At 54.2% G+C, this 25232-nt stretch overlaps 13 protein-coding genes across 13 annotated transcripts; 5 read left to right on the plus strand and 8 right to left on the minus strand.

The window, feature by feature from the left end:
• Positions 1 to 1219: 1219 nt before the first annotated feature.
• F5Z01DRAFT_634210 (uncharacterized protein) lies at positions 1220 to 2392 on the plus strand (the record flags this gene model as incomplete). The annotated part of the gene is made up of 3 exons (XM_046262036.1): positions 1220 to 1963; positions 2017 to 2096; positions 2164 to 2392. 3 exons carry the CDS (start codon positions 1220 to 1222, stop codon positions 2390 to 2392), a joined length of 1053 nt encoding a protein of 350 aa, XP_046120557.1.
• Positions 2393 to 2826: 434 nt separating this feature from the next.
• Positions 2827 to 4847, minus strand: F5Z01DRAFT_648788 (sphingosine-1-phosphate lyase). Its single transcript, XM_046263050.1, has 2 exons — positions 4515 to 4847; positions 2827 to 4457 (listed from the first exon to the last, which is right to left on the minus strand). The coding sequence occupies exons 1-2, from the start codon at positions 4622 to 4624 to the stop codon at positions 2858 to 2860; spliced, it is 1710 nt and encodes a 569-aa protein (XP_046120558.1). The 5' UTR covers positions 4625 to 4847; the 3' UTR covers positions 2827 to 2857.
• Positions 4848 to 4859: 12 nt separating this feature from the next.
• F5Z01DRAFT_648791 (family 34 glycosyltransferase) lies at positions 4860 to 6465 on the minus strand. The gene is made up of 3 exons (XM_046263051.1): positions 5855 to 6465; positions 5380 to 5807; positions 4860 to 5323 (listed from the first exon to the last, which is right to left on the minus strand). The coding sequence occupies exons 1-3, from the start codon at positions 6147 to 6149 to the stop codon at positions 5105 to 5107; spliced, it is 942 nt and encodes a 313-aa protein (XP_046120559.1). The 5' UTR covers positions 6150 to 6465; the 3' UTR covers positions 4860 to 5104.
• Positions 6466 to 8179, minus strand: F5Z01DRAFT_741967 (uncharacterized protein). The gene has a single exon (XM_046266864.1). The coding sequence runs from the start codon at positions 7908 to 7910 to the stop codon at positions 6960 to 6962; it is 951 nt and encodes a 316-aa protein (XP_046120560.1). The 5' UTR covers positions 7911 to 8179; the 3' UTR covers positions 6466 to 6959.
• A 77-nt stretch (positions 8180 to 8256) lies between these two features.
• F5Z01DRAFT_480575 (nucleophile aminohydrolase) lies at positions 8257 to 9855 on the plus strand. Its single transcript, XM_046260075.1, has 5 exons — positions 8257 to 8548; positions 8611 to 8630; positions 8694 to 8744; positions 8794 to 9402; positions 9453 to 9855. Exons 1-5 carry the CDS (start codon positions 8505 to 8507, stop codon positions 9569 to 9571), a joined length of 843 nt encoding a protein of 280 aa, XP_046120561.1. The 5' UTR covers positions 8257 to 8504; the 3' UTR covers positions 9572 to 9855.
• F5Z01DRAFT_480648 (regulator of chromosome condensation 1/beta-lactamase-inhibitor protein II) lies at positions 9543 to 10889 on the minus strand. The gene is made up of 3 exons (XM_046260077.1): positions 10552 to 10889; positions 10167 to 10491; positions 9543 to 10113 (listed from the first exon to the last, which is right to left on the minus strand). Exons 1-3 carry the CDS (start codon positions 10703 to 10705, stop codon positions 9663 to 9665), a joined length of 930 nt encoding a protein of 309 aa, XP_046120562.1. The 5' UTR covers positions 10706 to 10889; the 3' UTR covers positions 9543 to 9662.
• A 49-nt stretch (positions 10890 to 10938) lies between these two features.
• Positions 10939 to 15771, plus strand: F5Z01DRAFT_480577 (dicer-like protein 2). The gene is made up of 5 exons (XM_046260076.1): positions 10939 to 11423; positions 11472 to 11500; positions 11557 to 11605; positions 11655 to 14361; positions 14408 to 15771. The coding sequence occupies exons 1-5, from the start codon at positions 11172 to 11174 to the stop codon at positions 15670 to 15672; spliced, it is 4302 nt and encodes a 1433-aa protein (XP_046120563.1). The 5' UTR covers positions 10939 to 11171; the 3' UTR covers positions 15673 to 15771.
• An 83-nt stretch (positions 15772 to 15854) lies between these two features.
• F5Z01DRAFT_703371 (P-loop containing nucleoside triphosphate hydrolase protein) lies at positions 15855 to 16947 on the minus strand. The gene is made up of 3 exons (XM_046266423.1): positions 16592 to 16947; positions 16434 to 16539; positions 15855 to 16382 (listed from the first exon to the last, which is right to left on the minus strand). Exons 1-3 carry the CDS (start codon positions 16729 to 16731, stop codon positions 15870 to 15872), a joined length of 759 nt encoding a protein of 252 aa, XP_046120564.1. The 5' UTR covers positions 16732 to 16947; the 3' UTR covers positions 15855 to 15869.
• F5Z01DRAFT_719741 (peptidyl-tRNA hydrolase PTH2-domain-containing protein) lies at positions 16948 to 17991 on the plus strand. The gene is made up of 2 exons (XM_046266561.1): positions 16948 to 17509; positions 17558 to 17991. The coding sequence occupies exons 1-2, from the start codon at positions 17149 to 17151 to the stop codon at positions 17872 to 17874; spliced, it is 678 nt and encodes a 225-aa protein (XP_046120565.1). The 5' UTR covers positions 16948 to 17148; the 3' UTR covers positions 17875 to 17991.
• Positions 17992 to 19748, minus strand: F5Z01DRAFT_648816 (WD40-repeat-containing domain protein). Its single transcript, XM_046263052.1, has 2 exons — positions 19036 to 19748; positions 17992 to 18981 (listed from the first exon to the last, which is right to left on the minus strand). Exons 1-2 carry the CDS (start codon positions 19720 to 19722, stop codon positions 18010 to 18012), a joined length of 1659 nt encoding a protein of 552 aa, XP_046120566.1. The 5' UTR covers positions 19723 to 19748; the 3' UTR covers positions 17992 to 18009.
• Positions 19749 to 20011: 263 nt separating this feature from the next.
• F5Z01DRAFT_617882 (uncharacterized protein) lies at positions 20012 to 22496 on the plus strand (the record flags this gene model as incomplete). The annotated part of the gene is made up of 2 exons (XM_046261004.1): positions 20012 to 20117; positions 20170 to 22496. 2 exons carry the CDS (start codon positions 20012 to 20014, stop codon positions 22494 to 22496), a joined length of 2433 nt encoding a protein of 810 aa, XP_046120567.1.
• A 59-nt stretch (positions 22497 to 22555) lies between these two features.
• F5Z01DRAFT_480788 (CobW/HypB/UreG, nucleotide-binding domain-containing protein) lies at positions 22556 to 23669 on the minus strand. Its single transcript, XM_046260078.1, has 2 exons — positions 23317 to 23669; positions 22556 to 23254 (listed from the first exon to the last, which is right to left on the minus strand). The coding sequence occupies exons 1-2, from the start codon at positions 23499 to 23501 to the stop codon at positions 22615 to 22617; spliced, it is 825 nt and encodes a 274-aa protein (XP_046120568.1). The 5' UTR covers positions 23502 to 23669; the 3' UTR covers positions 22556 to 22614.
• Positions 23670 to 23837: 168 nt separating this feature from the next.
• F5Z01DRAFT_617694 (uncharacterized protein) lies at positions 23838 to 24984 on the minus strand (the record flags this gene model as incomplete). The annotated part of the gene is made up of 2 exons (XM_046260996.1): positions 23838 to 24457; positions 24507 to 24984. The coding sequence occupies 2 exons, from the start codon at positions 24982 to 24984 to the stop codon at positions 23838 to 23840; spliced, it is 1098 nt and encodes a 365-aa protein (XP_046120569.1).
• Between the last annotated feature and the right edge of the window lie 248 nt (positions 24985 to 25232).

The raw sequence follows: 25232 nt of genomic DNA on the forward strand, positions 1-25232 counted from the left end.
GCGGGGGTCACCTGGGTGGCTTTCTACAGCAGCTGAAGTGCTGAGCAGTGAGGGCCTCCATCCGTCTAGCTGGTCTCGGCCAGCACGTTCGGTGCGCTTTTCCTCGGCATGGATAGTCAGTCCATGTCGATTTGCCCCGGGCTTTCACCTTGTCCAGCGTCATCCATCCGTAACATTAGACTGTGAGGGCTCCCGTTTGCCTTGACCGACGGCTTAAAAGCTGGCGGGCTGCCTTGAATGTATCAACAGCCCATAACTGGAGGAGGAGAGGATAGTGTTCCAGCCCTCACACACCCAAGATAGCTGGGCAAAAATCCCTTTGTACTTCATTTCCCTTCACTCGTTTTCCAGATGTTGGAAGAGTGCTTGAATTCATGGTGCTCGCCCCATGCTGTTAACAGGCTTACCCCAACTCAGAGTCACATTGGCCATCGTTGATGAGATCAGACTTTATCCGCAAACAGCAAAGACCAGCCCCGACTGACAGACAGCATCAATGGCTGCAGCACATCGCCGGCTGAACGCATCCTCCAGTCCTTGGACTGCACACCGTCTTTGCACATGATGAAGACGTCCATATGTCAGGCGATATGACTCGAGCGCAACTGAAGGTTTCTCCAACTGCTCGACGGGGACGGCTCCCCACAATCACGTGTCAATCCCGACGACGCTGGGAGATCATCGCTATCACCTTGGCGTTGAGCGAATGCACACGCTGGGGCTAACGCTGATGCGCATCGTGATGAGTGCGCTAGGAACTAGTTGCATGTCTATTGCGACCTCGAAGTGATTATATTTGATCAGTCGCGATGAATTGCAATAAGCATTTCCTTGACCCAAGTCCAGCTTCCTGTTAGGATGCTACCTCATACTGCAGAGACAGAATAATGCGTGCGCTTGTGTGGTTCTTTTGGCCCAGATATGTGCAGCTTAATCTTGCGACCAATGGTAGCGCCAGCCGCTGTGCCTATAATTCCTCAGCCACTGGTACTTGCTGGTATTTGTCGGTGAAGTGACGGGACAATCACATCCATCCATCCGTCTCTTCCAGCTTCAGGCTCCGCACAGCACCACGCGCATCCGCGCATTCATTGCCCTCCTCGTCGCCTGGTGCGCCGTGCTTTTCTTGCGCTTTGTCCTCTGTATACCGCTGTGCTCTCTCATCGCAAAGCCTAGCGCAGCAAATGTGGCGCCGTCAGGTCACCACCAATGTCTTGCCATGGATGACCGCCAATCCGACCATGATCCTCCACGATACTCGAGGCAAAACTCCCTCCATGAGCAGCGCATGACGAGGCGAAACACGGCGACGAGCTACAACTCTGACGGCAGCAGCAATGAGTCAAGGATCAATCACAATGGACCGCCCGCCACGCCGCCGCCTCGTCTCATGTCGAGCCCTAGCGCTGGCTCGTCCGCCGGGGCTTCTTATGGCGTGATGAGTCCCTTATGGCGGGAGCTGTCTCTCTCGAACTCACATGACCAGCACGACGGCGTGTCGAGGTCGTCCAGCCGCTTAGCCTTGGCCCGACGGTTGAGCCACCTCGCTCAGCAGCTTACCAGCGATGGTGAGATTGACGAACATGTCTTGACAAGTCAGCTGGATCAGATGGAAAAGGCCGTTGCGCAGTCGCCGCCTCGGAGTAGATTCTCTTCACCGCATCACCGCCGACCGGGCAGCTTTGAGTCGGAACGTGGCGTGGTACGGAGCCATAGCGATCTTGGTGGCTCGATGGTGAGCTCACCCGCCTCGTCATTGTACCGTTCACGATTCTCCGATCTGTCGGCGTCCCTCATGATGAGAGAATCAGAGCCTGCGCCCGAGCCCGAAGTGACCCAGGAGGTCCAGAAACCGGGCTTAACACCACGGCAGCTGAATAAGATCATCGCCGAGGCTACAAAGCTCAATGAGGAGCTTGCCAATGTCGTTGGTAACCTCAAAGCACGGCAGGAAGAGTCAAATGTACAGTTGGCCTTATATTTGTTGCTTTTCATTATTGACTCATCGTGCGATAGCATATTCACGATCTCTTGATCGAGCGCGCCGAGCGCGCCGCCCAACGCATCATGTTCTTACAAGACCGCATATCACACCTGTAAGACGCGCCTATTGGCATCATTTGTCACCGTCTTCTCCGTTACAGACTCCTAACACGCAGACAGCGAGGGGGAACTCCGAGATAACGACGACGAGATACAACACCTGCGCATCTGCCTCAAAGCAGTCGAGGTACAGTTGCCGCCAAACCCCGATCCAGATATCCAACGCTGCATCGCCTCTTTCAAGAAGGAATACCAGACCTTGCGGAAGAAGCGACTCAACCGCAGCATGGAACAAGGCTATCATAATGGCCACGGCGTAGGAGACGTGACGCCATCACCGACACGATGAGATGTTTTACGATACCCATTTGTATGACTGGCCCGAGTGACGAATTTTCTTCTCCTTCTTTCTCCCTCCGGCTGGCGTTATGTTTATTTCACGCACGCCATGTGTCTGTTCTTGCTTTGTGCTTTCGGACGATACCACGAACATTCGACTGGGGAGATGGGAATGCAATGACAGACTTTTGATATAGAAGGAATGGACCTGGCGTCACTAGAATGAATAGCAGCTTCTATTCGTGGAATTGGTTCAGTTCATTTTTGACAAGTCTCGCGATATAAGCTCTTCGCGAGTGAGCCAGCAAGATTGTGTGTATGACACGTTCACGGCAATAATGCTTCTGTAGAACAAGACGTTATTGTATACTGTATACTAGTCCTACACCACATAAGCCATTTACCAGGAGAACTAGCGCTCGCAATAAACAAAAAAAAAAAAAAAAAAAAAAAAAAACATGTCCCCCGCAGTCGATCATACTTTGAACAGCAAATCCAGGAAGCCATTGGCGAGATCCACCACGACACTCTTGTTCGGCAAGGATCCAGCTACACCATAGAGAGCTGCCGAGTCGCCCACGGCCTTGCCCTTGGCTCCCTTGCCCTCCGCGATGCGTACGCGCTCCTTCTCGCGCTCCATCTCCACCACAGACTCGAGGTCTGCCACGAGTCTCTCCCAGATCTTGGCAATGGGCAGCGTCACAGCCACGTGGATGGCGGGGGGGTTCTGCAGAGCGTTCAAATGCCATCCCTTGCCGCTCATACCGTCGGCTATGTCGTAGACGTCGAGGTTCTTGGCCGTAAAGGCAACGACTGACACCAGGGGCTTACCGATAATCTCAAGCTCGCCACCCAGGATCGGGGTCTCGCGAATCGCGTCGGTGATCTTCTTGGTCGTTCCGACAATCCTCACACACGCATCCATGTAGCCGGACTCGCCAACCGACATGAGACTGGCCCAACAGCCCGCGATAAGAGCGCCAGGGCGGGACCCGGCGATGCCTGGTGATGCGTAGACGCCACCAGACCAGTCAGGGCAGACAAAGTACTGGTATGTGCGCAACTCAGCTGTGCGATACAGCACGGTGGAGTTGCCTTTGGGCGCGAAGCCGTACTTGTGCGTGTCGCAGCTGATGCTTGTGACACCCTTGAGGCGGAAATCAAATAGCTGCGACTCGAAGCCGGCCTTTTCGAGGAAGGGCACGAGGAACGAGCCCAGACAGCAGTCGACATGGAGGCAAAGCTTCTTGCGCAGCGCGAGCTTCGACAGGGCAGCAATGTCGTCGATGATACCGTGGGGGAAGTTGGGTGCCGACCCCACGAGCATGACGGTGTTGCTGTTGATGAGTCTCGACACGGCGCGGACATCAACCTGGTAGCTGGGCGCAGGGCAGGCCACGAGGTGAAGCTTGATGCCAAAGTATTGGGCGGCCTTGCGGAACGCGGTGTGGCCAGTCTCGGGCATGATCATCTCGGGCTCGGTGATGCCGCGCTCGACGTACCCACGCTGCCTCGCGGACAGACAGGCCATGAGGATACTCTCCGAGCCACCGGCGGTCGACACGCCGGCCGCGCCTGGTGGCGCATTGAACAGGTTGAGCACCATGCTCACAATCTCGGCCTCCATCTTGCGCACGCCGGGGAACACATCAGGGTGGATGGGGTTCGCGACTGTGAACTTGCCAAACGCCTCCGTCTGAAGCTGCATCAGTTCCTCCTCGCCATGATACACGGCGCCAGAGACGAAGCCGTCCTCCCACCGCGTATGATCCATCTCAGCGAGCTGCGTGAGCTCGGCTCGAACAGCGTCCTCGTCCATGCCCTCCTTGGGCAGTACCAGGTGGCGCGTCAGGTCGGTCGTGGTGAGCTTTTCGGCGACCTTGGAGAGCGACTCGCGCACTTGCTTCTGCACCTGGCTGCGCACGCCAGGTGCGCGGAGAAAGTAGCCGTATGCGATGCGACGAATGTCGTGATACAGCTCGAGGATGGCGCCGATGATACCGCGTCCCTTGAGCTTCCACCAGGTGCGGCGCGTCCATCGTAGGACGAAGTAGAAGAAGACAATGTTTCGAATGCTGCATCTGGTCAGAAGACATACCAGAGGAACGGACACCAAGAGACTGGACACTCACAGATCGAGGTTGATCATGTCCAGCGACAGGGACGACATCTTGGGCTTCCTCTTTTTGACGGACTCAAGACTACCCCGAAGACTGATAGGCATCCTTGAAGAACCCGGCATTTTTGGCAATTGTTGAAGCGGTACCGTTATGGGGTTTTAGAATATATAGAGTTCGAGCTCGTTACATGATGTGGTGAACGTTTAGAAGAAAGTTGGGAGTGGGGAGAGGCTCGCGGCCTTGTAACCATTTCCCGGCCGAGCACCATCAGGTCATCACATGCGCCGGTGCCGGCTAACCGAGGGTTGCGATTTCAAAACAGGGGTTTAAACGCATGCAATACGTAGAATAAAGGGCCGCGATTGTATCAACTCATCATTACTACGACGGAGACGCCACTCGCGGTGCGCCGCGCAACGTCGGAACCCGCGGGCCCCGGCGTCGGGGCCGCGCGCGCAAGACGGATGGCTGCAGAGCACGTCCAATATCAATCTCTGGAGACTCGCCGCAGGTTCCCGCGGGGGCCTCATTCCAGATCTCCGGGGTAGGGGAGTTTTGATCATCTGTTGGGCAATTTCAAAGGCTGGGCCGCAATGGGCCGTCTACATCTGGACTATCAACTCCCGAAACCGCTGCCAATACCACTGGGACTCTTTCTCGCAGCTGCTCTCACCCGCGACAGTGCATCCCTTCAGCATGACTACAAAATCACCCTCTCGGTAGCCCTCTCCCAGGTTCGTGTGAGCGTACGACGCCATTGTCCGTTGGGGGACCAGCGCAATCTTGGACAGGACCGTTGGGTGCCATTGCACAATGTGCTCCTGCGATATCGTGTTAATCAGAGTGCTTGCTGGAATCCAATGGGCCTTGAACTTACCAGCGCATGCCTCTCTGCCTTCTGGAAGTTATACGACATGTACAACGGATCCATCCACGTCTCCGTTACGTATCGCGCCCAGTCGCCAGTCTTCAGCAACACACTATCTGCGACGAGTCCGTCGTTGTCCTGACTGATAATCATGGCGGCCTCTTGGCCCTTGAGATGCTTAAAGGTCTTGATGATGCTGTCCGGCGGCACGACTGGGTGGTCCCTGATCATCAAGCTTTCGAGGACGCGAGGATCAGCAACGACCTCTTCCACCTTGCGCGAGGGCTCCATGATGAAAGCATCCTGATCGAGGTGCCAGATGTAGTTCGCATTCGGGTATTTCGACAGCGCATGTCGCATAGCCATCACCTTGGCCCAGGATTGCTGGTAGCCCTTCGTATCGTAGTCCTGGGCTTCCACAATGAATGTCTCGTAGCCTGTGCCCCATCAGTCCATGTCCTTCACAGTAGCGCGCTGATCATACCATGCTTCTCTGCGTACTGCCTACGGTTCTCTTGCACGGACCTCAAGTACGATGCGCTGTAGCTCCGGGGATCGATGACCGTCACAATCACGATGGGAGGCTCCCCTGTGGGAACATGCTCCTGGTAAACCTCCTCTTGACTCCGGCCGGACAGTAGCCAGACGAGCCCTAGTATCGCCACAAGTATCAAGCCTATCGTTCGAAGTCGCGCTTTTCGCAATAAAGGGAATCTCGTCGATCGTGGCCGAAACGGTGGGGGATCCGAGCTCTTTCGAGGGGGGTAGGCAAAGTGCATTGTGTGAGACACGCCCGACGGTGTCGGCCTTGTGACGACTCGCCGTTCGAGGGTTCTTTCAACAAAGTATTCAGAGATCGACGCCGATGTCGCGGGATGGTTTCGCACCAGAGGGGCTGCTTTGGGGAGGCGGCTCTCAGCGTAGCGTTGATGACGACGCCCGATGCCAGTGCCGGTTGACTAGATAACAATACGGTCGGCTCTGGCGGAATGTGTCAAGGTACGGAGTCGAAAAAATAGCATGACACGTCAATGTGAATTCGTTTGTCCATGTTGCGTCAGGAAGCTTTTATGCGACAGCCCACCAGCAGCAGGTCGCGGTTACAATGAGATTGGAGGTTTCGGGGTCCACTTTTCGCATGCCAGCTCAGGCTTAGGTGGCACGAATAACTTGCGCCCAGCAAGATTGTACTAATAGCACCTCGGGCACACATCATAATGGCAAAGAGCACGGATCAAATCGCAAATGCATTGATAGTACATAGATACAAAGACGCTCATGAAAATGTGTCAAGCCCAGAAAGAGGCCATCCGCTCACCGCTCTGTACAGGTGTACCGAGTGGATGACTGCTGTCTACGGACGGATAACGACCAAGGTCGTCAGTCACGTTGACGGACTTTGACATCTCCAAATCTTGCTATCGGACAAGAGATCAAAACGACCCGAGTCCAAGCATGAAAAGAGCCTTGATCTCTGCACACAGACACGTCGTCTCGATACGGGAGCGCAAGGTCGAGACAACTTAAAGGTATGCAGGGCGCCCAAGGGAGCGCGCGTAGTTGGATCCAAGTTCATTGAACCCTCTCCTTCACTCATCTTTCTCGTGTTCGTCTGCTTCATCGTCTGCATCGTCGTCATTTACGTCCATGACTCGCTCGCTGACATTCTTCAACAAGCGCTCGCTCATGGCTCCGACGAACCGCCACGTCGCCATCAGGAAGGTGAAAGCCCCGATGAGGATAAATAACCAGCTCATATTCTCCGCCCGGGCTCGACCTGTGCCTTGTCGTCGGCCGCCCATCATACCGCCGCCGCGGTAGTAGAACCACTGCCAGGGTGACATGGCAAACATGCTCTTGACGAGGCCGACCAGCCCGAGAGAGAAGAACCCCTTGGCAAAGTGCTCTGTCCAAGTCTGTGGCGCCTCGGCAAAGGGCTGGTTCAGGCCCTCAATGTCGGTCACCACACTTGCAACACCGTCAGTCAGAGTACCCAGAGGGTCAAACCACAAGTCGAAGAGCGGATCCGCAATGTATCCCAGCACAAATAGACCAATGATCAACACAGCGACGGTCAGTGCTATCCGGGTGGACTTGTTACTCAGGGCGGTTGCCCAACTGAGCCGGGACATTCGATATGTGAATTTGCATGTCGGGCACTGCCAGAAATTCCGCGCCGCACCTGGATTGGCTAAGCGCCACGCGTTGAGGCAGCCTTCGTGGACATACTTCTGCGAGCCTTTGCACTTGCACGGCGAGAGCAGACGTCCGAGCTCTGGATCGTCGGATTTATAGACGGGCTTTGCCGAACCGGAAGATATGCCCAACGTGGTGAAGGTTTCAGGAAACTGTGGATGCTCGGTTTCGAGACATATACGGCAGGACCGCGGACCGTAACGTTGACGATTGGACCTCGCACGTGTGCCCGTAGGATGAGGTTGGTCGGCTGGTTGTTGCGGCCTCGAGCTCTGATGGGTTGTAGAGGCATCATTCAGGCCATCTTGCGCTGTAGACCAATCCCAAGTCGGCTGGGTGTCCATATCGGGAGGCTCGAGTCTTGCCAGAGCGTGGGAGGTACGTATTTGTAGCCTGCGAGAGGAGGAAGTAAGAGTGTTTGTGCCGCGCGGCCTCAGCGAACGCGGCGTGAGGACATGTCAAAGCCTAGAGAACAATGTGAGAGAATGCGAAAGAGGAGACGCAGCTAGAGGTCGGTCGTGTGCATGCATGCAGGTCGTGTCAACAGAACACGATGGAGTCGGTCAGAACAGACAAGCCACCTGTTTTAGGCAGTTGCTCGGTTTGCTGTTTGGGAAGAAGTGGTCGGAGAGATTCTACACCACAATTTGCGGGCCGCCAATCACCAGCTGTTCCGGCACCTCATGTAAGCAGCGAGGCAGCAGTGAATGACATCAGGTATCGGATAAACCTCGCTTCCGGGCAAGCTCCCAGTGCCTGGTGTCCCGCAGTCTGTCGCCGTTGCGGTCCAGAGACGCGGCAGCTCACTGCCTGTTGTTACTGGCGGATTGGAGAGCTTCACCTGCGTTTGGGCAAATACCAAAGCTGCATCTCGACTTCATCACGCCCAGCCTTTGCGACCGCGACACCTTCTCACAGATACAGATTCCTCACTGATCATGGCGGACCGTTACTCTTTCTCTCTGACCACTTTCTCCCCTAGGTATGAGCTCTCACAGAACTACCCAGCTCATGACCGCATCCTTGCTAACATGACAATCACAGTGGAAAGCTGGTACAGATTGGTATGGGCATCCCATTCCCGGCACAGCGAGCCATCTCGACGACGCATACTAATCGCACTATAGAATATGCGCTCAATGCTGTCAACCAAGGCATCACTGCCCTCGGCATCAAGGGTTTGTCCCACGACCCCTCCATGCCCGCCATTGCTGACCACGGTCCTAGCTACCAACGGCATCGTCCTTGCGACTGAGAAGAAGTCGTCTTCGCCCCTCGCAGATCAGAGCTCTCTTTCGAAAATCAGCAACATAACGCCCGACATCGGCATGGTGTATTCTGGCATGGGTCCCGACTACCGAGTATTAGTCGACAAGGCACGCAAGGTGTCTCACACGGGCTACAAGCGAATCTACAACGAATACCCCCCGACTCGTATATTGGTGCAGGATGTCGCTCGCGTCATGCAGGAGGCTACCCAGTCTGCCGGTGTCCGCCCTTACGGTGTCAGCTTGCTCGTTGCCGGGTGGGACGAGGGCATCGAGCCTGACGTAGAGGCAGAGGTTGAAGACAAGATGGATACCGAAGGCGAGAAGAAGAAGACCACAAAGACGGGTGGGATTCACAAGGGCGGGCCTATGCTGTACCAAGTAGACCCATCTGGCAGCTACTATCCGTGGAAGGCGACCGCCATCGGGAAGAGCGCGACCAAGGCCAAGACTTTCTTGGAGAAGCGGTACTCAGAGGAGCTCGAGCTGGAGGACGCCATTCACATCGCCTTGTTGACGCTCAAAGACAACATTGAGGGCGAGATGAACGGAGACTCGATTGAGATCGGTATGTTCGATTCTGACTAGTGGTCATAACCCATGCTAATCAGGAGTAAGGCATTGTCGGCGCACCTGCGGATCATCTGCTTGGAGTGGCTGGAGTAGAAGGAGCCCAGGGCCCGCGGTTCCGAAAGCTAACACCTCAGGAAATTGAGGATTACTTGACGAGTCTATGATACGTTTGACGACACAGCGCATTGGGAAATACATGGCAATGTAAAATAGAAAGAGTTGCAGTAGCTCAACAGAGCGTGCGTTGCAATCACTCTACGGATCAATCGTCCCCTCTTCAGTTAGGAGAAATGATGATCGAGCGCCAGCAAAAACGCCAACTACACGCTCATTCTCACGAAGAGGAATATCCAGCTTTGTCCATGACGAAACATGGTCTGTGGCAGCTTGTCCCAAACCGAGTTGGCCATTACGGTTGCCGCCCAAAACGAACACCTCGCCTTCGGTCGATAGGGTTATAGCATGGCACTCTCCAACCGCGATATCCTGAATGTCCACATCACCGTCCACTTCCACATAATTGGGAACTCCGTTGAGGGCAGCGATGGGAAGTTGTTGCCGGTGTGAACCAGGTGCTTGCGCTCCCCACGCATACAAGCCGCCTGATTGTGTCAAGGCCATGACGGTATAGCCCCCAGCTGCCACTTTTCGAACAGGCTCTCCCAATCCATCCAAGTCCTGGACCTTGGCGGGCCTCTCGGCAGGGCTTTTGTGGTCAGCTCTCATGCTCATTAAGTAGTCCACTCACCCGATACGTACTTTTCTGCTGTGACTTCTCTGCCCAGGCAGTCCGCAAATCTAGGATCGCCAACCGTGCCTACCGACCCGTCGTCGAACAGAATGACCCAACCCACATCGTATGGAGCGACCTGCGATATGGTCTTGTCAAAATCCCATTGGCCTCTCTGTATGTCATCTAGAGCTGTTCCGAAGGTTGTAAAAATGCGTATGCTCGACCCATGTGTCTTATTCTCAAATTTCAATCCTTCCCCGGCTCCGTTCACAATGATCTTGGTGAATTCCGTGACATCGCTCGGCTGGATGGTTGAAGCACCAGCTTGTTGCAAGCCTTGATCTGTTCGTACTTCCCGAAGGTTAGTTAGGCAATCCGAGGTACGGATGTTGAGATTTGGAAATGCCTTACGCAACGTGTGGGCTGGCCAAATCGCAATAACTTGGACATTTGCGTTTTCCAGAATGACTTCGGCCTCGGTAAGGTCTTCAGGCTCGCTTTTTATCAGGCTTGGGTCAAAGACCAATTGATTCCAGGTATTAAAGCCTGCAGCAAAGAGCCTCATGCTATCGTGCGTAGCTCATGACAGAATGATCGAGGTGGTCATACCGGGTAGGTCGGGTGGTGGCTAAGGTTGCTGTTGACTTGGCCCAAGTCCAAGAGCGTGTGTCGTCCGTCCCAAAGCTCAAATGTCACCTGTCGTTCAATCCTCTACAGCTCAATCAGATGGCGAACTGTGAACGCTCTGCGGCAACTAGCCAACCGATTCACGGGGCGCAGCGCTCCACACAGTCATACCTGGCTTTTTGATGACTTTGCCCGGCCTCCTGCAGCTCGTTTCACACAAGATGACGACCGTGCCTCAAAGCGAGTGCTCTTTGCTCAGACTTCCGCACCGTAGTTTGCGTCGAGTCCCTAGTCTAGGTATCAAGATTCACTGTCTCTTGCCCCGCTCACTCAAATGCATGCTACTTTCAGCCGCCGAGACCTGGTACCCGCAGACCTTCATTGAGTCTAGGTAACTAGCAAATATGTCCCTCCATATCTGCACCCCCGTTCTTGAGGGTAACTCTACAGAGTCTTCCCGTAGTGAGAGCCCGGACAGAATGTCTTTGGACAGTCCGACGCTTGAGGACCCCGGAAATGTGGATGGGGACTCGTCTTCCAACCACAGCGCCGGCGAAACCAGCCTTGTTGAGGATCCGATGCCAGAATCGCCAGACATGCGTGCCTACCAGCAAGAAATGCTTCTTGAGAGCATGAAAGGCAATGTGATTGTGTCGGTAAGCTACAAAGAGCCTCCTTCTGGCGGCCCTATCTGACAACCACAGATGGAGACGGGGAGCGGGAAGACAAGAATGTAACTACTGCCAGCACGTGTGATATCGTGTAAGATAATGGCTGATGATTATTCAGAGCCATTGAGAGAATGCAGAGGCAGCTCGAAACCGGCGATCCACGACAAGTAAGTGTACGAAAATTGAATTGAATCAACAGCCACTAATTAAGGGCAGATTGCCTGGTTTCTCGCCCCGACGGTTTTGTTATGCGCCCAGCAGTGCGAGGCGATCCAGCGTTCGCTGCCAGCGTGTTCGGTAAAGTTGCTGACCGGTGATCTCGGGCTCGAGACTTGGACGGTATCCACATGGGAAGCAATTCTGGGCGACGCGCAGGTCATTGTGTCCACCCCGCAGGTTCTCTACGACGCGCTGTGCCATGGAGAACAATTCGTGTCCTTGGGGCGTCTCTCTATCCTCGTCTTCGACGAAGCACATAAATGTGTGAAGAAGGATGCCGGGCGGAAAATCATGCTCGGGTTCTACCACGAGCGCAAGTGCGCTGGCAAGTCGGTGCCAGTCATCTTAGGCCTGACCGCGAGTCCGAGTATCAGAGCAACTATAGAGGGAATCGAGTATCTAGAAACGACCTTGGATGCTCGCTGCGTTTGGCCAACGCTTCATCGAGCGGAGCTGCTGAAGCATGTCAACAAGCCACAATTATACCCCATTGTCTTTGAGGAGCCCGAACACCAGGAAACAACACCCTCCATGCGATCTTTGCAGAAAGTATGGCATGAGCTTGATTTGAGGTCTGACCCATACATTCTCAAATTGCTAAGCGACCCTTCGGAAAGGAACAGCCAACGCCTCGAGACCGCAATCTACAAGAATGATACATATTCACAAACCGAACTCAAGAGCACATACGGGCGCTGTGTCACTGTCGCCAAGGAACTGGGCTTGTGGGCGGCTGACCAGTATATCTGGCGAGCCACCACCGAGTTTCTGAGATGCCTTGATGTACAGCCTCAGATATTTGACGAGTGGTCTTCACAAGAGAAAGACTACCTGGCGGCCGCCTTTCGCCGCGTGCATGCGCCTGAACCACCTAAATGCCCAACTCATATCTCAGGCAAAGCAGGCTTGCTTTTACAAGAGCTGCTGCAGGTTCAGCAGATTCACGATCGGCCGGTTTGTCTGATTTTTGCGAGAGAAAGGGCGACGGTGAGCATGCTATATGAGCTACTTAATGCTTGCCCCCCGATCAAAGAGAGATACCGCATCGGCGCTGTGGTTGGAACATCGAACCACCAAAGCAAGAAGCAGAACATCTGCGACCTTCCAAGTAACCTCACCCCGGGCCTCTCCGTTCTGGAGGATTTTCGAGTCGGAAAAGTCAACCTTCTGATCACCACGAACGTCCTCGAAGAAGGCATTGACGTCCCTGACTGCAACATTGTCATATGCTTCGATCCCATTGAGTCACTCAAGTCTTTTGTCCAGCGCCGCGGCCGCGCGCGCATGCACAGCTCCAGAATCGTTATCTTCACGGACAAATCACCCAAAATGGCCGAAAAGTGGGAGATCCTGGAGGAAGCGCTGAGGCTCGAGCTTCAGGCCCAGGAGCGAGAGATCAAGGAGCTTGAGATGCTAGAGCTCGTCGACGAAGAGAGCAGCCAAGAAACGCTTCGATCGAGAACAACGGGAGCCAAAATTGGGTTTGACGAGGCGAAATCTCATCTCGAACACTTCTGCTACAAGCTTTCAAAGGGCGAATATGTGGATGCTCGTCCCTACTACATGGTGCACAAGTCCGGCAAACTCATGTCATGCACCGTGACCCTGCCGTCTTTCATCCCGCCTCATGTTCGCCAAGCTGAGAGCATTCGATCGGACTGGAAAAGCGAGAAGAACGCCACCAAGGATGCAGCTTTCCAAGCATATGCGGCTTTATATCGCGAAGGTCTCGTCAACGAAAATCTGCTGCCATTCGAGCCAGAGCAGTTGCCGGGGCTGGAGACTAGAAAGCCGATGGCTTATATCGAGCCCCCTTTCAAGCCTTGGCAGGACATTGCGAGAGCTTGGCAGTCGAAGGACGACAGATGGGCATACACATTCACTTGCTGCAATGAGCATGGTGACGTTACAGGAACATACGATGTTGTTCTCCCTACCCGTATCGACCAACCTCGCACAATGGTCGTCCATAAGAGTTATGGTGTTGCCTGGGAGTTGCGGGCGACTGCTGGCAGACGCTTGTCCTCCGACGAGGCGTCGTCCGTGCAGGATCAGACATCAGCTCTTTTAGCCATGAACTTTGGTCACAGATGGGTTGTTCTCGACAAACCTCACGTCATTCAAGTCAGCGCAAATGACGCTTTCATAATACTGGAGCACAAAGGATCTCAGACTTTTGTCGGAGAGCCGTCTGAGGATCCAAGCCACTACCTGCTTCGTGATGGCTCAGGTTTCCCTTGGATCTTTGAGCAAGTCTTACCTTCCAAACCGACTATAGATTTGGTCCAGCGTCCTTTCTTGGATTATGAACTCGCACCCGACAACGTCCCATACGCCGTGGTTAGAAAGTGGTCACGGTACGCCGACTTCCTGCATCCTCAACTGGCTTGTGCTGCAAATCATGCCACGAGGACAAAGCCGTATGGCTATGTACTTCCGCTACCATGCATGAGGGACGAAGTCACGATCAACCACGTCGAGTTTGGACGGCTTCTGCCTTCAATACTGCACGAGATGGAGGTCATGCTGATCACGCAACATCTGCGCAATAACTTGTTGAGCTCGATCGGCATTTCGAATCTCGAATTGATCCGCTCAGCTATAAGCACACGGAGTGCGAACGAACCATTTCAGTACGAACGATTGGAGTTCTTGGGTGATTCGATTCTGAAATACTGCGCAGTAGTCCTGGCAGCTGCGTTACGTGAGTTTGCAGATCATCACTCAGACCTGTTGCTAACGCATGACAGACCCCGACTGGCCGGAAGGATACCTTTCGCACTTCAAGGATCAACTTGTCTCGAACGCTCGATTGTCACGTGCTGCTCTTGAGAAGGGCCTTGCTAAATACATCCTGACACGTCCTTTCACGGGCCACAAGTGGCGACCTATCTATCTTGATGAGGCAATGAGCAATGAGCAAGAGCCAAAGGCCAATCACCAATTGTCAACGAAAACCTTGGCAGATGTTGTAGAGGCGCTGATCGGTGCATCATACTGTGAAGGAGGCATTGAAAAAGCTTCCAGATGCCTGGCGGTCTTCATTGACGACCAGAAATGGCCACATCCAGATGTCAGCCGCCTCAAGCTCTTTGAGCTCCAGCCTCCCGTTTTCATCAATGAAGGCCACTTCGCAGAACTCGAGGCGCTTTTGGGCTACACCTTCAACAAGAAGTCCCTGGCAGCAGAAGCTCTCACCCACCCTTCCTGCCCATCAAGCGACGCACAGCGCTCATTGGATCGACTTGAGTTTCTTGGAGATGCTGTACTTGACAAGATCATTGTCTCCCGGTTGTTCGAAGCCGAGCCGTCCTTGACACATGACCAAATGCACCTCCTCAAGACTGCTACAGTGAACGGGGACTTCCTAGCTTTCCAGTCTGCTGAATTCGGGTTGTCAACGGAGCAGACGATAAAGCCCAAAGGTTCCGATCTCCAGACGCAAACCGTCCTGAAGCCGCTCTGGAAGTATCTGCGGTTCGACTCTATGATTATCGGCGTGGAACAACTAGCTATGGAAGAGCGCCATGCCCGACTGCGCTTGGATATACTTGACGCGATGGAGAACGGCACCCATTATCCCTGGGCCCTGTTGGCAAAATTGCAGGCTAAAAAGTTCTTTTCAGACGTTGTCGAGTCAATCCTGGGAGCAGTCTGGCTCGATTCTGGCTCGATCGATGTTTGCGCGGGCATTATAGAAAGAATGGATATACTCAAATATCTCGACCGCCTCATCCGCGATGGAGTCCACGTCCGACATCCCAAGGAAGTCATCGGCATGCTTGCTGTTGAAAAAAAGGTCAGGTATACTGTCGAAACAAGTGTCGAGGAGGCCGGGAAGCAGACATTCACTTGCACGATTTGTGTGGGCGATAGAGAGGTTGCGCACGTCGTTGATGGCGTTTCCAAAGAGGAGGTCAAGACCAAGGCAGCCACTGAAGCGGTCAAGATCCTCGAAAGCGAAATGACGACCCCTAAAGCTGGAGAAGAAGCTGTGGCAAAGGCCACAGAATAAGGCTTCATACTGGAGGGCATGGGCCTATGACTGATGATCTCAACGCATTTATGAGTGGTGGTGAGCGTATAGGCGTTCTCGAGGGGGCCAAGACTTTAGGCCCTTGGTCATTTGCAGATTTGCATTGGGTTTTTGTGGGCGATCGACATCTCATACATTTATGATAGCGTTGATGGGGGCCTTTATATCAAAACTACTCAGACTTGGCTCTTTTTCAATTCGTCAAGCACCACATTGGCCGCCCATTTCAGAGTGCTCTCCAAGTCTCTGTCAGCACCCGCACCCTTTTCCACGCGAATGTTTTCTTTTGCCAAAGCGTCCTCCTTGAACTGGTGCTCTACGTCGCCGTTCTCAAACATCCACGCATGCTCTTCCACATAGTTAGGCCAGACAATCTTGTCAACATATCCTGGTGGGTCACTCCAAAATCCCTCGATCGTAACGTAGCCATCCCTTCGTTCTCTTCGCATCTTGGCTTTCTCATACGTTGTTCGCAGAAAGATCTTGATGTCAAGATAAGGGTGAATGGGGGACATGGATGGCGGGTAAAGGAGAAACCCATCCAAGAGACAGAGAGATAGTGCCCCGGTGCGCAAGGGATGATCCGGTGGGATGGATGAGTCAACGCTCGACTTGAGGGCGGCTATGGCGGAATCCGACACGGGGCATTCGCCGATCGAGTTCTGGTCCTCCTTTGACTCGAGATGTGGCTTCGACTTGTTAGTGACCGTGGATTAAAGGGGACCAATCTCATAGCGTACCGGAAAGGCTGCATTCTGCCGGATGTAAGCGAGGGACTCTGCCATGCCAGGCACATCGATTGCGCCAGCACAGTCCCAGTCTAGCAATCCATTCTTTGTAGGGAGACTTTAATTTTGTCAATGAACCGTATAGTTGTGAGCGCCTAGGATTGACTTACTCCTTCTCCTCTTTGTAGAAATCATCTTGATGCAAGATGAAGGTGTTGGGGAAGACATCTCGAAGTATGCGGGCGAGGGTGGTCTTTCCGCAGGATGAGCATCCGGAGATACCGACTATCATTGACTTGCGTTCCGTCATATTTGAAAGTTGAAGAGCATGAGTGTTCCAAAGACGAGTCTCTGACTTGGTCGTGAGACAAGTGATGCCCCTCCCCCACCACTGGCCCTGATGTAAGGTACCTTAGATACCCTAGCAGATAACAACAAATGTGCGCATATATACCAGTTGGAATGTATTCAACCCGGCATGTTGCCAACGCTTACAACGATGGTTGATGGATATTGTCATCAGGAGAGAATCTGACACAATCTCAAAGCCTCTTTGATGAAATAATACCAACTTTACAAAAGATACGCAGTGCAAGAAGAATTGCACTAACCCGGTTAGGCAACCATACGTCAGTCTAAACAAACTTCATTCTCGACAAGTTGACGGCTTCCATCCAACGAAAACACAAGCACCACGAATCCAGCAAAGCACTCCCCAGCCCGCAAGATGTCGTCCGTCCAGGGTGGCCAACAAGTAGGAATCATCCTCGTCACGTCTCTTGCGACATTCATCTCAGGGTTCATCCTGGGTGTCTGGTCTATCAACGGCTACATTATCTCACCAGCGGTCCGCGAAGAGCGTCGACGATTCCACGGCGACCCAGTCGAGAGCGAGGAAAGCGACATAGACGAAGACGACACGACTCTGGATCATGCCCCGAGCTGGAGCAATGGGATACAGGCGGATCAGAAGCAGGGCCTAAGGGCGAGTGCGCCGGCATCGGCAGCCGAGCCAAAGGTACTGGGGCAGCCCAACGAGGAATGCAAGCTTGTGCTGGTTGTGCGAACTGATCTGGGCATGACAAAGGGTATGTCCTTGCAACTGAAGTATCCTGTCAAAGACTAATGAGGTATAGGCAAAATTGCGGCGCAATGCTCCCACGCAACCCTGGCCTGCTACAAGGCGCTCGCCCGTCATCCTCCCAAGTCGCAAGAGGCATCTATACTGTCACGGTGGGAGAGGCTCGGACAGGCTAAGATCGCTGTTCAAATCAAGTCGGAAGAGGAGATGCTCGAGCTGCGACGCAAGGCTCGCAACGCAGGTCTGACAGCTGAGGTGATCCACGATGCTGGGCGCACGCAGATTGAGGCGGGAAGCATGACCGTGCTGGGTGTCGGTCCTGCGCCAAAGAGTGCTGTCGACCAGATCACGAGCCACCTGAAGCTTTTGTAACGGATGACATCAAACAAACACATGTACGACAGACGATAGACGACGACGACAACGCAGACATAGCAGGGCACCCCAGAATTACGTATAGATATGATGCTGCACTCAGTGAATGGGTATATTTTAGCATGACCATTTCTACTCTCTCCGTGCGAACCTTGACAAGGCCGGGCCAAGATCTTCTTCCTGCTCCTCTCGCTTCTTGTTGTTCTTCGCTTGCTGCTCCTTCCAGATCTCGTCCACCTTCAATCGCTTCTCGTCGATGATGTTCTTCTTCCTCTGCTTCCTCAGATACTTCTTCAAAGCACCATTCTTGCCTCTCGCCCTGTTGCGGATCTCCTCCTCAATGTCTGGCGCCGCGGCGTCGAGATCTTGCTCAGCCTTGCGCTGCTTATTCGATCTCAAGTCCAGGTTACCAATGAAGTTGGGGTCCAGCGCGATCATGTCAGGCTGCAACTTGTTCAGCAGGCCCCTGACCTCGGACTCTTGGCGTTGCTTGGCCGTCTCGAATGGGTTGACCTCGAGGGCGTCGAAGTTGGCCTCACCAGCGCCTGGCACAATGATGGAGGAGAAGCCCTCATCATGACCCTGTCCGAGAACATCCTCAAAGGGGCACCACTGTACCCGCTCCATCCGTTTGCCCTCTCCGCCATACGCCATATAAGGGCTCTGCACCTTTTCTTGGACGGCCTTGTTCTTGTCAAAGAGGCCTCTCCATATCGTTGTCTGAGTGCCCCAGCCCACTGCAGTCAAGCCTGTGTCCGAGATGTCTATCGATTGTGCGGGTTGTCGTGTGAAGTAGCTGTTGACCTCTTTGAACATTCGGATATCCCATACAGCCATCTTCTGGTCCTGTCCTCCGGACACCATGTACCGGCCTTCACGGTCGATGGCGAGAGACCGCACGGGTCCTCGATGCGCAAGCAGCTTGACCAAGGGTTCTGCCGAGTTCGGCGACCAGAGGGTAACTTGTCCATTCTGGTGTCCGACGTGCATAATGGCGTTGTACGGGTTCTGGGCGAGCGACACAGGTTGTCCTAATCGGGTGGGAAGTTCGGCGACGATGTTTCCGGTCGTGACGTCCTGGTACTTCAGCATACCGGTTGTACCCTGCCATTGTTATTATTTGAACCACTGATATCCCGCATGTCGCATTTGACTTACAAGAGTCGCCAGAATGAAGTGATACGGAAGGAATTCCATGTGCGTGACCTCCTGGTGCTTCCTCAAGCTGTGGATCTCCACACCGTTCTTGTCGTAAATGTAGACGTGCTTCTTCTGCGCAACGGCAAAGTATTGGTTGTTGTGAAGCCACTTGACGTCTCGCACAGTCTCGCCTAGCTGAAGCTCGCATCCCAACTTGCCGTCCCGCCAGTCCATGGTTGCGACATGGCCTTTGCGACCGCCGAGAAGAAGCTCTCTCCCATTCCTCGAATAGTCGAAGACGTAGGGACCCAATTGATCAAGCTTGAGCTCGAATTTCTTATGAGCAGTCTCCAGAGCAACATCATCCACAATATCCTGCTGCCGGACCTTGTACGTCCTTTCAAGCTCGTGCTCTGGCTCAAGGAAACCGCTCGTGTTCTCGAGTAGAATCTCAGCATCTTTCGCCCTGACGTTCGCAGTTTGGTATTTGCCCTCGAGAGTCTTGAGGTTTCGCCGTAGTTTCTTGTCCTGGATGTTCTTGGTGTTGATCTTCTTGCCGCGACCGTAGGCCTTGTTCGCTTCCTTCAGGCGCCGAATCTTCTCGCGCTCCTGTTGAGGCACGAGTTCTTTGCGGGATGTGTCGACAGGCACAGCACTGGTATGCTGCACCTGCGTTCTTGGCTCGTCAATCGTGTCGACCTCCATTGCTGCTGTTGATTGGAGTATGTGGTGAGCGAGTCGGCGAGTCGCAGATCTTCAGTTTGAGCCGAGAAAAAAAATCCGTTATCGGCCTTATCGATTGTCCCGCCACAACCTGAAATTTCTTGATAAACCCCACCATCCTCTTGTCGCAATCCCTACTTTCTGGTCAAGGCGTCGCGAAGAATTCCTGGAGAATTAAAACGCATTTCCGAGAGGCTAGAGAGCCGACACCGAGACAGTATTCAACCTGGCCTCATTACCACTTCGCTTCAAAGCAGGCGGCGACGGCAAGATGCCCGCCACCGTCTCCCACTCGCACCGGCCGACGACCAAGGTGGACCACAAGCCGTTCAAGTCGAAGGCGGCGTCCAAACACGAGTTGCGAGATCGCGCCAAAGGTATGGCATGCGTTCAAACATGCGGCAAGCTTCTTATTCTAACAACCAACAGGCCGGGTTCCCAACGAGAAAGGCTCCCGCAAGACACCCCACCAGCAAGTTATGAACAAATTCGACCGCCGGAATCAGGCCAAGCAGGCCCGCCTTTCAAAGCATAAGGAGCACTTGAAGGAGACTTCCGTATTCTCTGGGAAAGATGGAGCGCCGAGAAATGTGGCTGTCCTGCCTCTCTGTCCCGGCGGCGACGCCAATTTTGCGATCCAGCAACTGAACCAGAGCCTTGACCTCGATTCCAACTCCGAGAACGTTGCGCACCGCGTCACGGTCGATCGCTTCAAGCAAAAACTACAATACATTCCCCTTCAGCGGGACCTGAGCGCTTGCCTCGACGCTGCCAAGGTGGCCGACTTTGTTGTCGTCGTTCTCTCCGGCACGGTCGAGGTGGATGAACTAGGCGAGTTGATCCTGCGCAGCGTGGAGAGCCAGGGCATGTCCAACCTCTTCACTGTTGTCCAAGACGTGGACAAAATTGAACCTGCGAAGCAACGCCAAAGTGTTCTGGCTTCTCTGAAGTCTTTCATTTCACATTTCCACCCGGATCAGGAGAAGCTCTACAACCTTGATAACCGCCAGGAGTGCTCAAACCTCATGCGATCGCTGTGTAGCACCACACCAAAGGGTATCAACTGGAGAGACGAGAGGAGCTGGATGCTCGCGGATTCTGTGCAGTTCGGAAGAGGCGTTGACGAACCCACCATCGTGACTGGCTTCGTCAGGGGCCGAGGGCTGAAAGCTGATCGACTCATCCAGGTTGGCGACTGGGGCGCGTACCAAATAGAGAAGATCGTCGCTGCACCTTTGCCGAAGGAAATCAAGAGGAAGGGCCAGGAGGTCAAGATGGACGAGGCAAGCGAGGAATTGCTCGAGGAACCTTCCACAGACCAGGATGATTTGAATGAGCTGGCTCCCGACGACGTGGTCATGGACGCTGATGACGACGATGGCATGTCTGTTGCCACCACGGCCAAGAAGGGTGTCCTACTAGATGACCATCATTATTTCTCAGAGGGTGAAGAGGAAGAAGGTGGTGTATCGACCAGGAAGTTGCCCCGGGGTACATCACGTTACCAATCAGCGTGGTATCTAGACGACGTCTCTGATTCAGGGTCCGATCTGGAGGACATGGACATGGATGACGAGGCAGAGGATGATGAAGGCGCGCCGGAAGATGGCATTGAGGGCTTTGCTGAGCCTGAACCAACAGAGGGAGGTCCTTCGGAATACCCGCAGTCAGAAATGATGGATGTTCCCGACGAAGATGAGGATGCGCAGCAGTTGCAAAGGTATCGGGCGAGCAAACGTGACGAGGCCGAGGACGATAGGGAGTTCCCCGACGAAATTGAGCTGCCGCCCAATGTGCTTGTGCGGGAGAGGCTAGCTCGGTACCGTGGACTGAAGAGTCTGCGGACAAGCGAATGGGAGGAGAGTGAAGACCGCGCACACGAGCCCGAAGACTGGCGACGGCTGCTCCAGGTCCCCGACTACGGGGCTTCCCGCTCTCGCGCCACTCGCGAGGCACTCGTGGGTGGTGTGGCTCCCGGCACACGAGTCCAAGTCTACATCAAGGGCATCAGTCCCGAAGTCGAGAAGGCGCACGACCCCAGTTCCCCAGTCACCCTCGTCTCCCTCCTCAGACACGAGAACAAGAAGACGGTGGTCAACTACCTCTTCAACCTGAGTTCCGACCACACGTCTTCCATCAAGGCCAAGGAGGAACTGATCGTTCAGTGCGGACCACGTAGGATGGTCGTCAACCCTGTCTTCTCCCATGGCGGCAATACCCCCAACGATGTCCACAAGTACTGTCGCTTCATGCACCCTGGAGGTTCTTGTGTTGCTTCCTTCATGGGGCCAATCACTTGGGGAGCCGTCCCGGTTCTCTTCTTCAAGCGCACGTCCCAAAGTCCCGAGCAAGGGCTCGACAGCGGACTATCACTGATTGGCACAGGGACGTCGTTGCCCCCTTCGACATCCAGAGTCATTGCCAAGCGGGTGATTCTGACTGGTCACCCATACCATATCCACAAGAACGTTGTCACCATCCGGTACATGTTCTTCAATCGCGAGGATGTCGAGTGGTTCAAGGCACTGCCTTTGTGGACGAAGAGAGGACGAAGTGGGTTCTTCAAGGAGCCTTTGGGTACTCATGGTTACTTCAAGGCGACGTTTGATGGGCGGATCAACCCTCAAGACTCTGTCGGCATCAGCCTGTATAAGAGGGTATGGCCTCGTCATGCTCGACCTATCCAAGGGTCGTTGATGGAGGCAGACAAAGTTCCACAGCTAGTGCATGATGGAGACATGGAGATGGATGGGTAACTATATAGATTTATGACCATAACGATATCCCTTTTGTCCTGCTTACAGCGAAGAATGGGCCCAGAAGCAATCGAATATTGACTCACGTGCTACGGAGTACGGTTGCCATGTTCTTTAATTACTTGGCGAGCTGTTCGAGACCTTCTGTTGGCTTGGGGCCGCCCTTGCTCTTCCTCTCTTCCTCTGCGCCGCTAGCCCTCCAAGCGCTCAAGATCAAGTTCACAATGTGGTCCACAGCGACATTCTTCTTGACTTGAGCAAAGACGGTCGGGCCGCCTTCGCGCATTTTCCGCGCATCGCGCTCCATGACACCCAGGTCCGCTCCAATGGCCTCTGCAAGATCCGTCTTGTTTACCACCAAGAGGTCACTCTGCGTGATGCCCGGGCCTCCTTTGCGAGGGACCTTGTCACCACCGGCCACGTCGATGACATAGATGATGAAGTCGGCCAGCTCACGACTGTAATTTGCGGCCAGGTTGTCGCCGCCACTCTCGATGAGCAGGATATCTGTGCCAAATTCGCGGTGCAGATCCTCCAGCGCGGCGAGGTTGGCCGAGATGTCCTCCCGCACAGCAGCGTGGGGGCATCCGCCCGTCTCAATGGCTCGGATTCGGGACGGAGGCAGAGCGGCATGGCGTGTGAGGAATTCGGCATCTTCACGCGTAAAGATATCGTTTGTGACGGCAGCGAGGTTGTATTTCTCGCGCAGGGCGAGGCAGAGGGCAAGCATCAGGGCGGTCTTGCCGGAACCGACAGGTCTGTTTGTTTTGTTAGCGAACAGTTTGTGTTTTGTTAAGCATCGCCCTTCTTGGGAACTTGCCCGCCAATGCCAATAGTGAAGGCTCGATCAGACCAGTCACGCCCTTCGACTATGGGCATCTCCCGGCCAAGATAGCTCCCCGGTCCGTCGAGAATCTCGTGGGAGTGGCCATGCTCTTGCGCATTGAACCCCGAGGAGTCATGGGTATGCGATGCTCCGCCGTCGTGGGAATGTGATTGCGCCATTGCTGCTCTGGTGTCGGTCTGCAGTCGGTATTGCCTTACCAATGGAGCAAGATATCTTGAGGAGGTTGGAATTCAAAGTCGCGAGCGCCTGGCTGGGGAGGGGCTATCATTGCCGTGGTGGCGGCACGTGCCGATTCGACATTCCACGTCAGGTAACCTTGAACGATGGGGAGGATAACCAGATAACCAAATTCTTGTAATACACAAATAGATCTATCCAAAGATCACGAGGCAAGTGGCTATGACCAGCTCCGCAGCTTGAGCTGCTCTTGGCTATTAAACATACAGTAGTGCACAGAGGCTGATACTCATACAAAAACCTTCTGGTCCAACCCTCTATTCGGACTTTTCCACCCCAGATACACCAGAGTCCTTCAGAGACACTGCTTTGGTCTGTGCAATGATCTCTCCCAGCTTCTCCAACATCTCATCCGTCAGTTCGGGTTCGCCCTTGGCTTCCTTAAGCGCGTCCCTTCTGATGCGTGCCTCGTCGCTGGGCGTCTGCATCTCCTTGAGTAGCTCGTTGCGTCGGCTCTTTGCAGCCGCCTCGTGCTCCTTCTTGGCAATGTACCAGTCCTCGTGGCGAGTTCGGAATTTGGAGTACTTGTTGCGCAGCTCATCCAAGACTGCTGGTGGCATGGGCGGCGTGAGAAGGTTGTAGAAGAACGAGCGGCTCTCAACTTGGCTGCGAACGGTGTCGCAATCGTGGGTCCGGTGGTTTGGTGCTTCAACTTCGGGCCAGGGAATGACGATGTTTGCACCTGGGACGAAACGGTCCCATCGCTTGCCATGGTCCCAGCGAGCGAGGGTCATGTTCTCTGACTTCATGTTCGCCGCAGTGCCCTTCAGTTGGTGAATTATCGTGTCCTTCATAACGCCTGTCTCGGGATCCAAAATGGGGTAGACAAGACGAACGGCATCGATAGGTATAGGCAGAGAGCTCAGCGTGGTCATCTCTTGCAGGGCCGATAGATGAGCGGCCTAAATTGGTAAGCTCATGTGCACGATGCTCGCCTACAGAACATACCTTGTGAATGTTTCGGAGGGTCACCGTTCCAAATGTCAAGTCGATGGTCGCAATGTGGTCGATCCTCCCCTTGTCGACGCCTTCCATGATCACCACCCGATCACCGACAGCCAGGTTCAAGCGTTTGACGCCTCCCGCCCATGCACAGCGTTTCACGACAAGGTCGCGTTTGGGCGTGTGCGCTCCGTCGACGCTGGCGTCAAAGTGCACCGTCCTTTGCAGAAGACCGTATCCATTGACGCCGATTTGGCGCCTCGGCGCGATAGGGCCCATTTCCCATCGCTCTTGACGGATCTTTCGGGCGAGCTCCATGTTGCTCTTGTGCTCTCGGCCGGCGTCCCTGAGTTCATCCCTGACCTGGATGCGCGTTCGAATGCGTTCTCTGTGTTCGCGGAGTTTGGCTCGGCGGACGACCTGCCGCTCGGCCTGGCGTGCCCTTTTGAAGATCTTCTCCATGGCGAGGAGGATAATCGATCCGCCCAATGTCGAGCGCCGTAGTTGTCGGATGTGGAGTGAAGCGTGCTTGTAATGTCGAATTGCCTGACGCCTGGGAAATTCTAGAGAAATTCGGGTCACACAGTGTGTAGTGCGATTAGCACGAAATGGCATGTATTCACACTGTACTGGGAGCTTCCACACTCCATGTCCGCAGTACGGTTTGGCCTCGTTGAATACCACATCCTACTAGTACCTTGATCACTCTC

Source organism: Emericellopsis atlantica (genome assembly GCF_019669845.1).
Source record: "Emericellopsis atlantica unplaced genomic scaffold F5Z01scaffold_6, whole genome shotgun sequence".
NCBI lineage: Eukaryota > Fungi > Ascomycota > Sordariomycetes > Hypocreales > Bionectriaceae > Emericellopsis > Emericellopsis atlantica.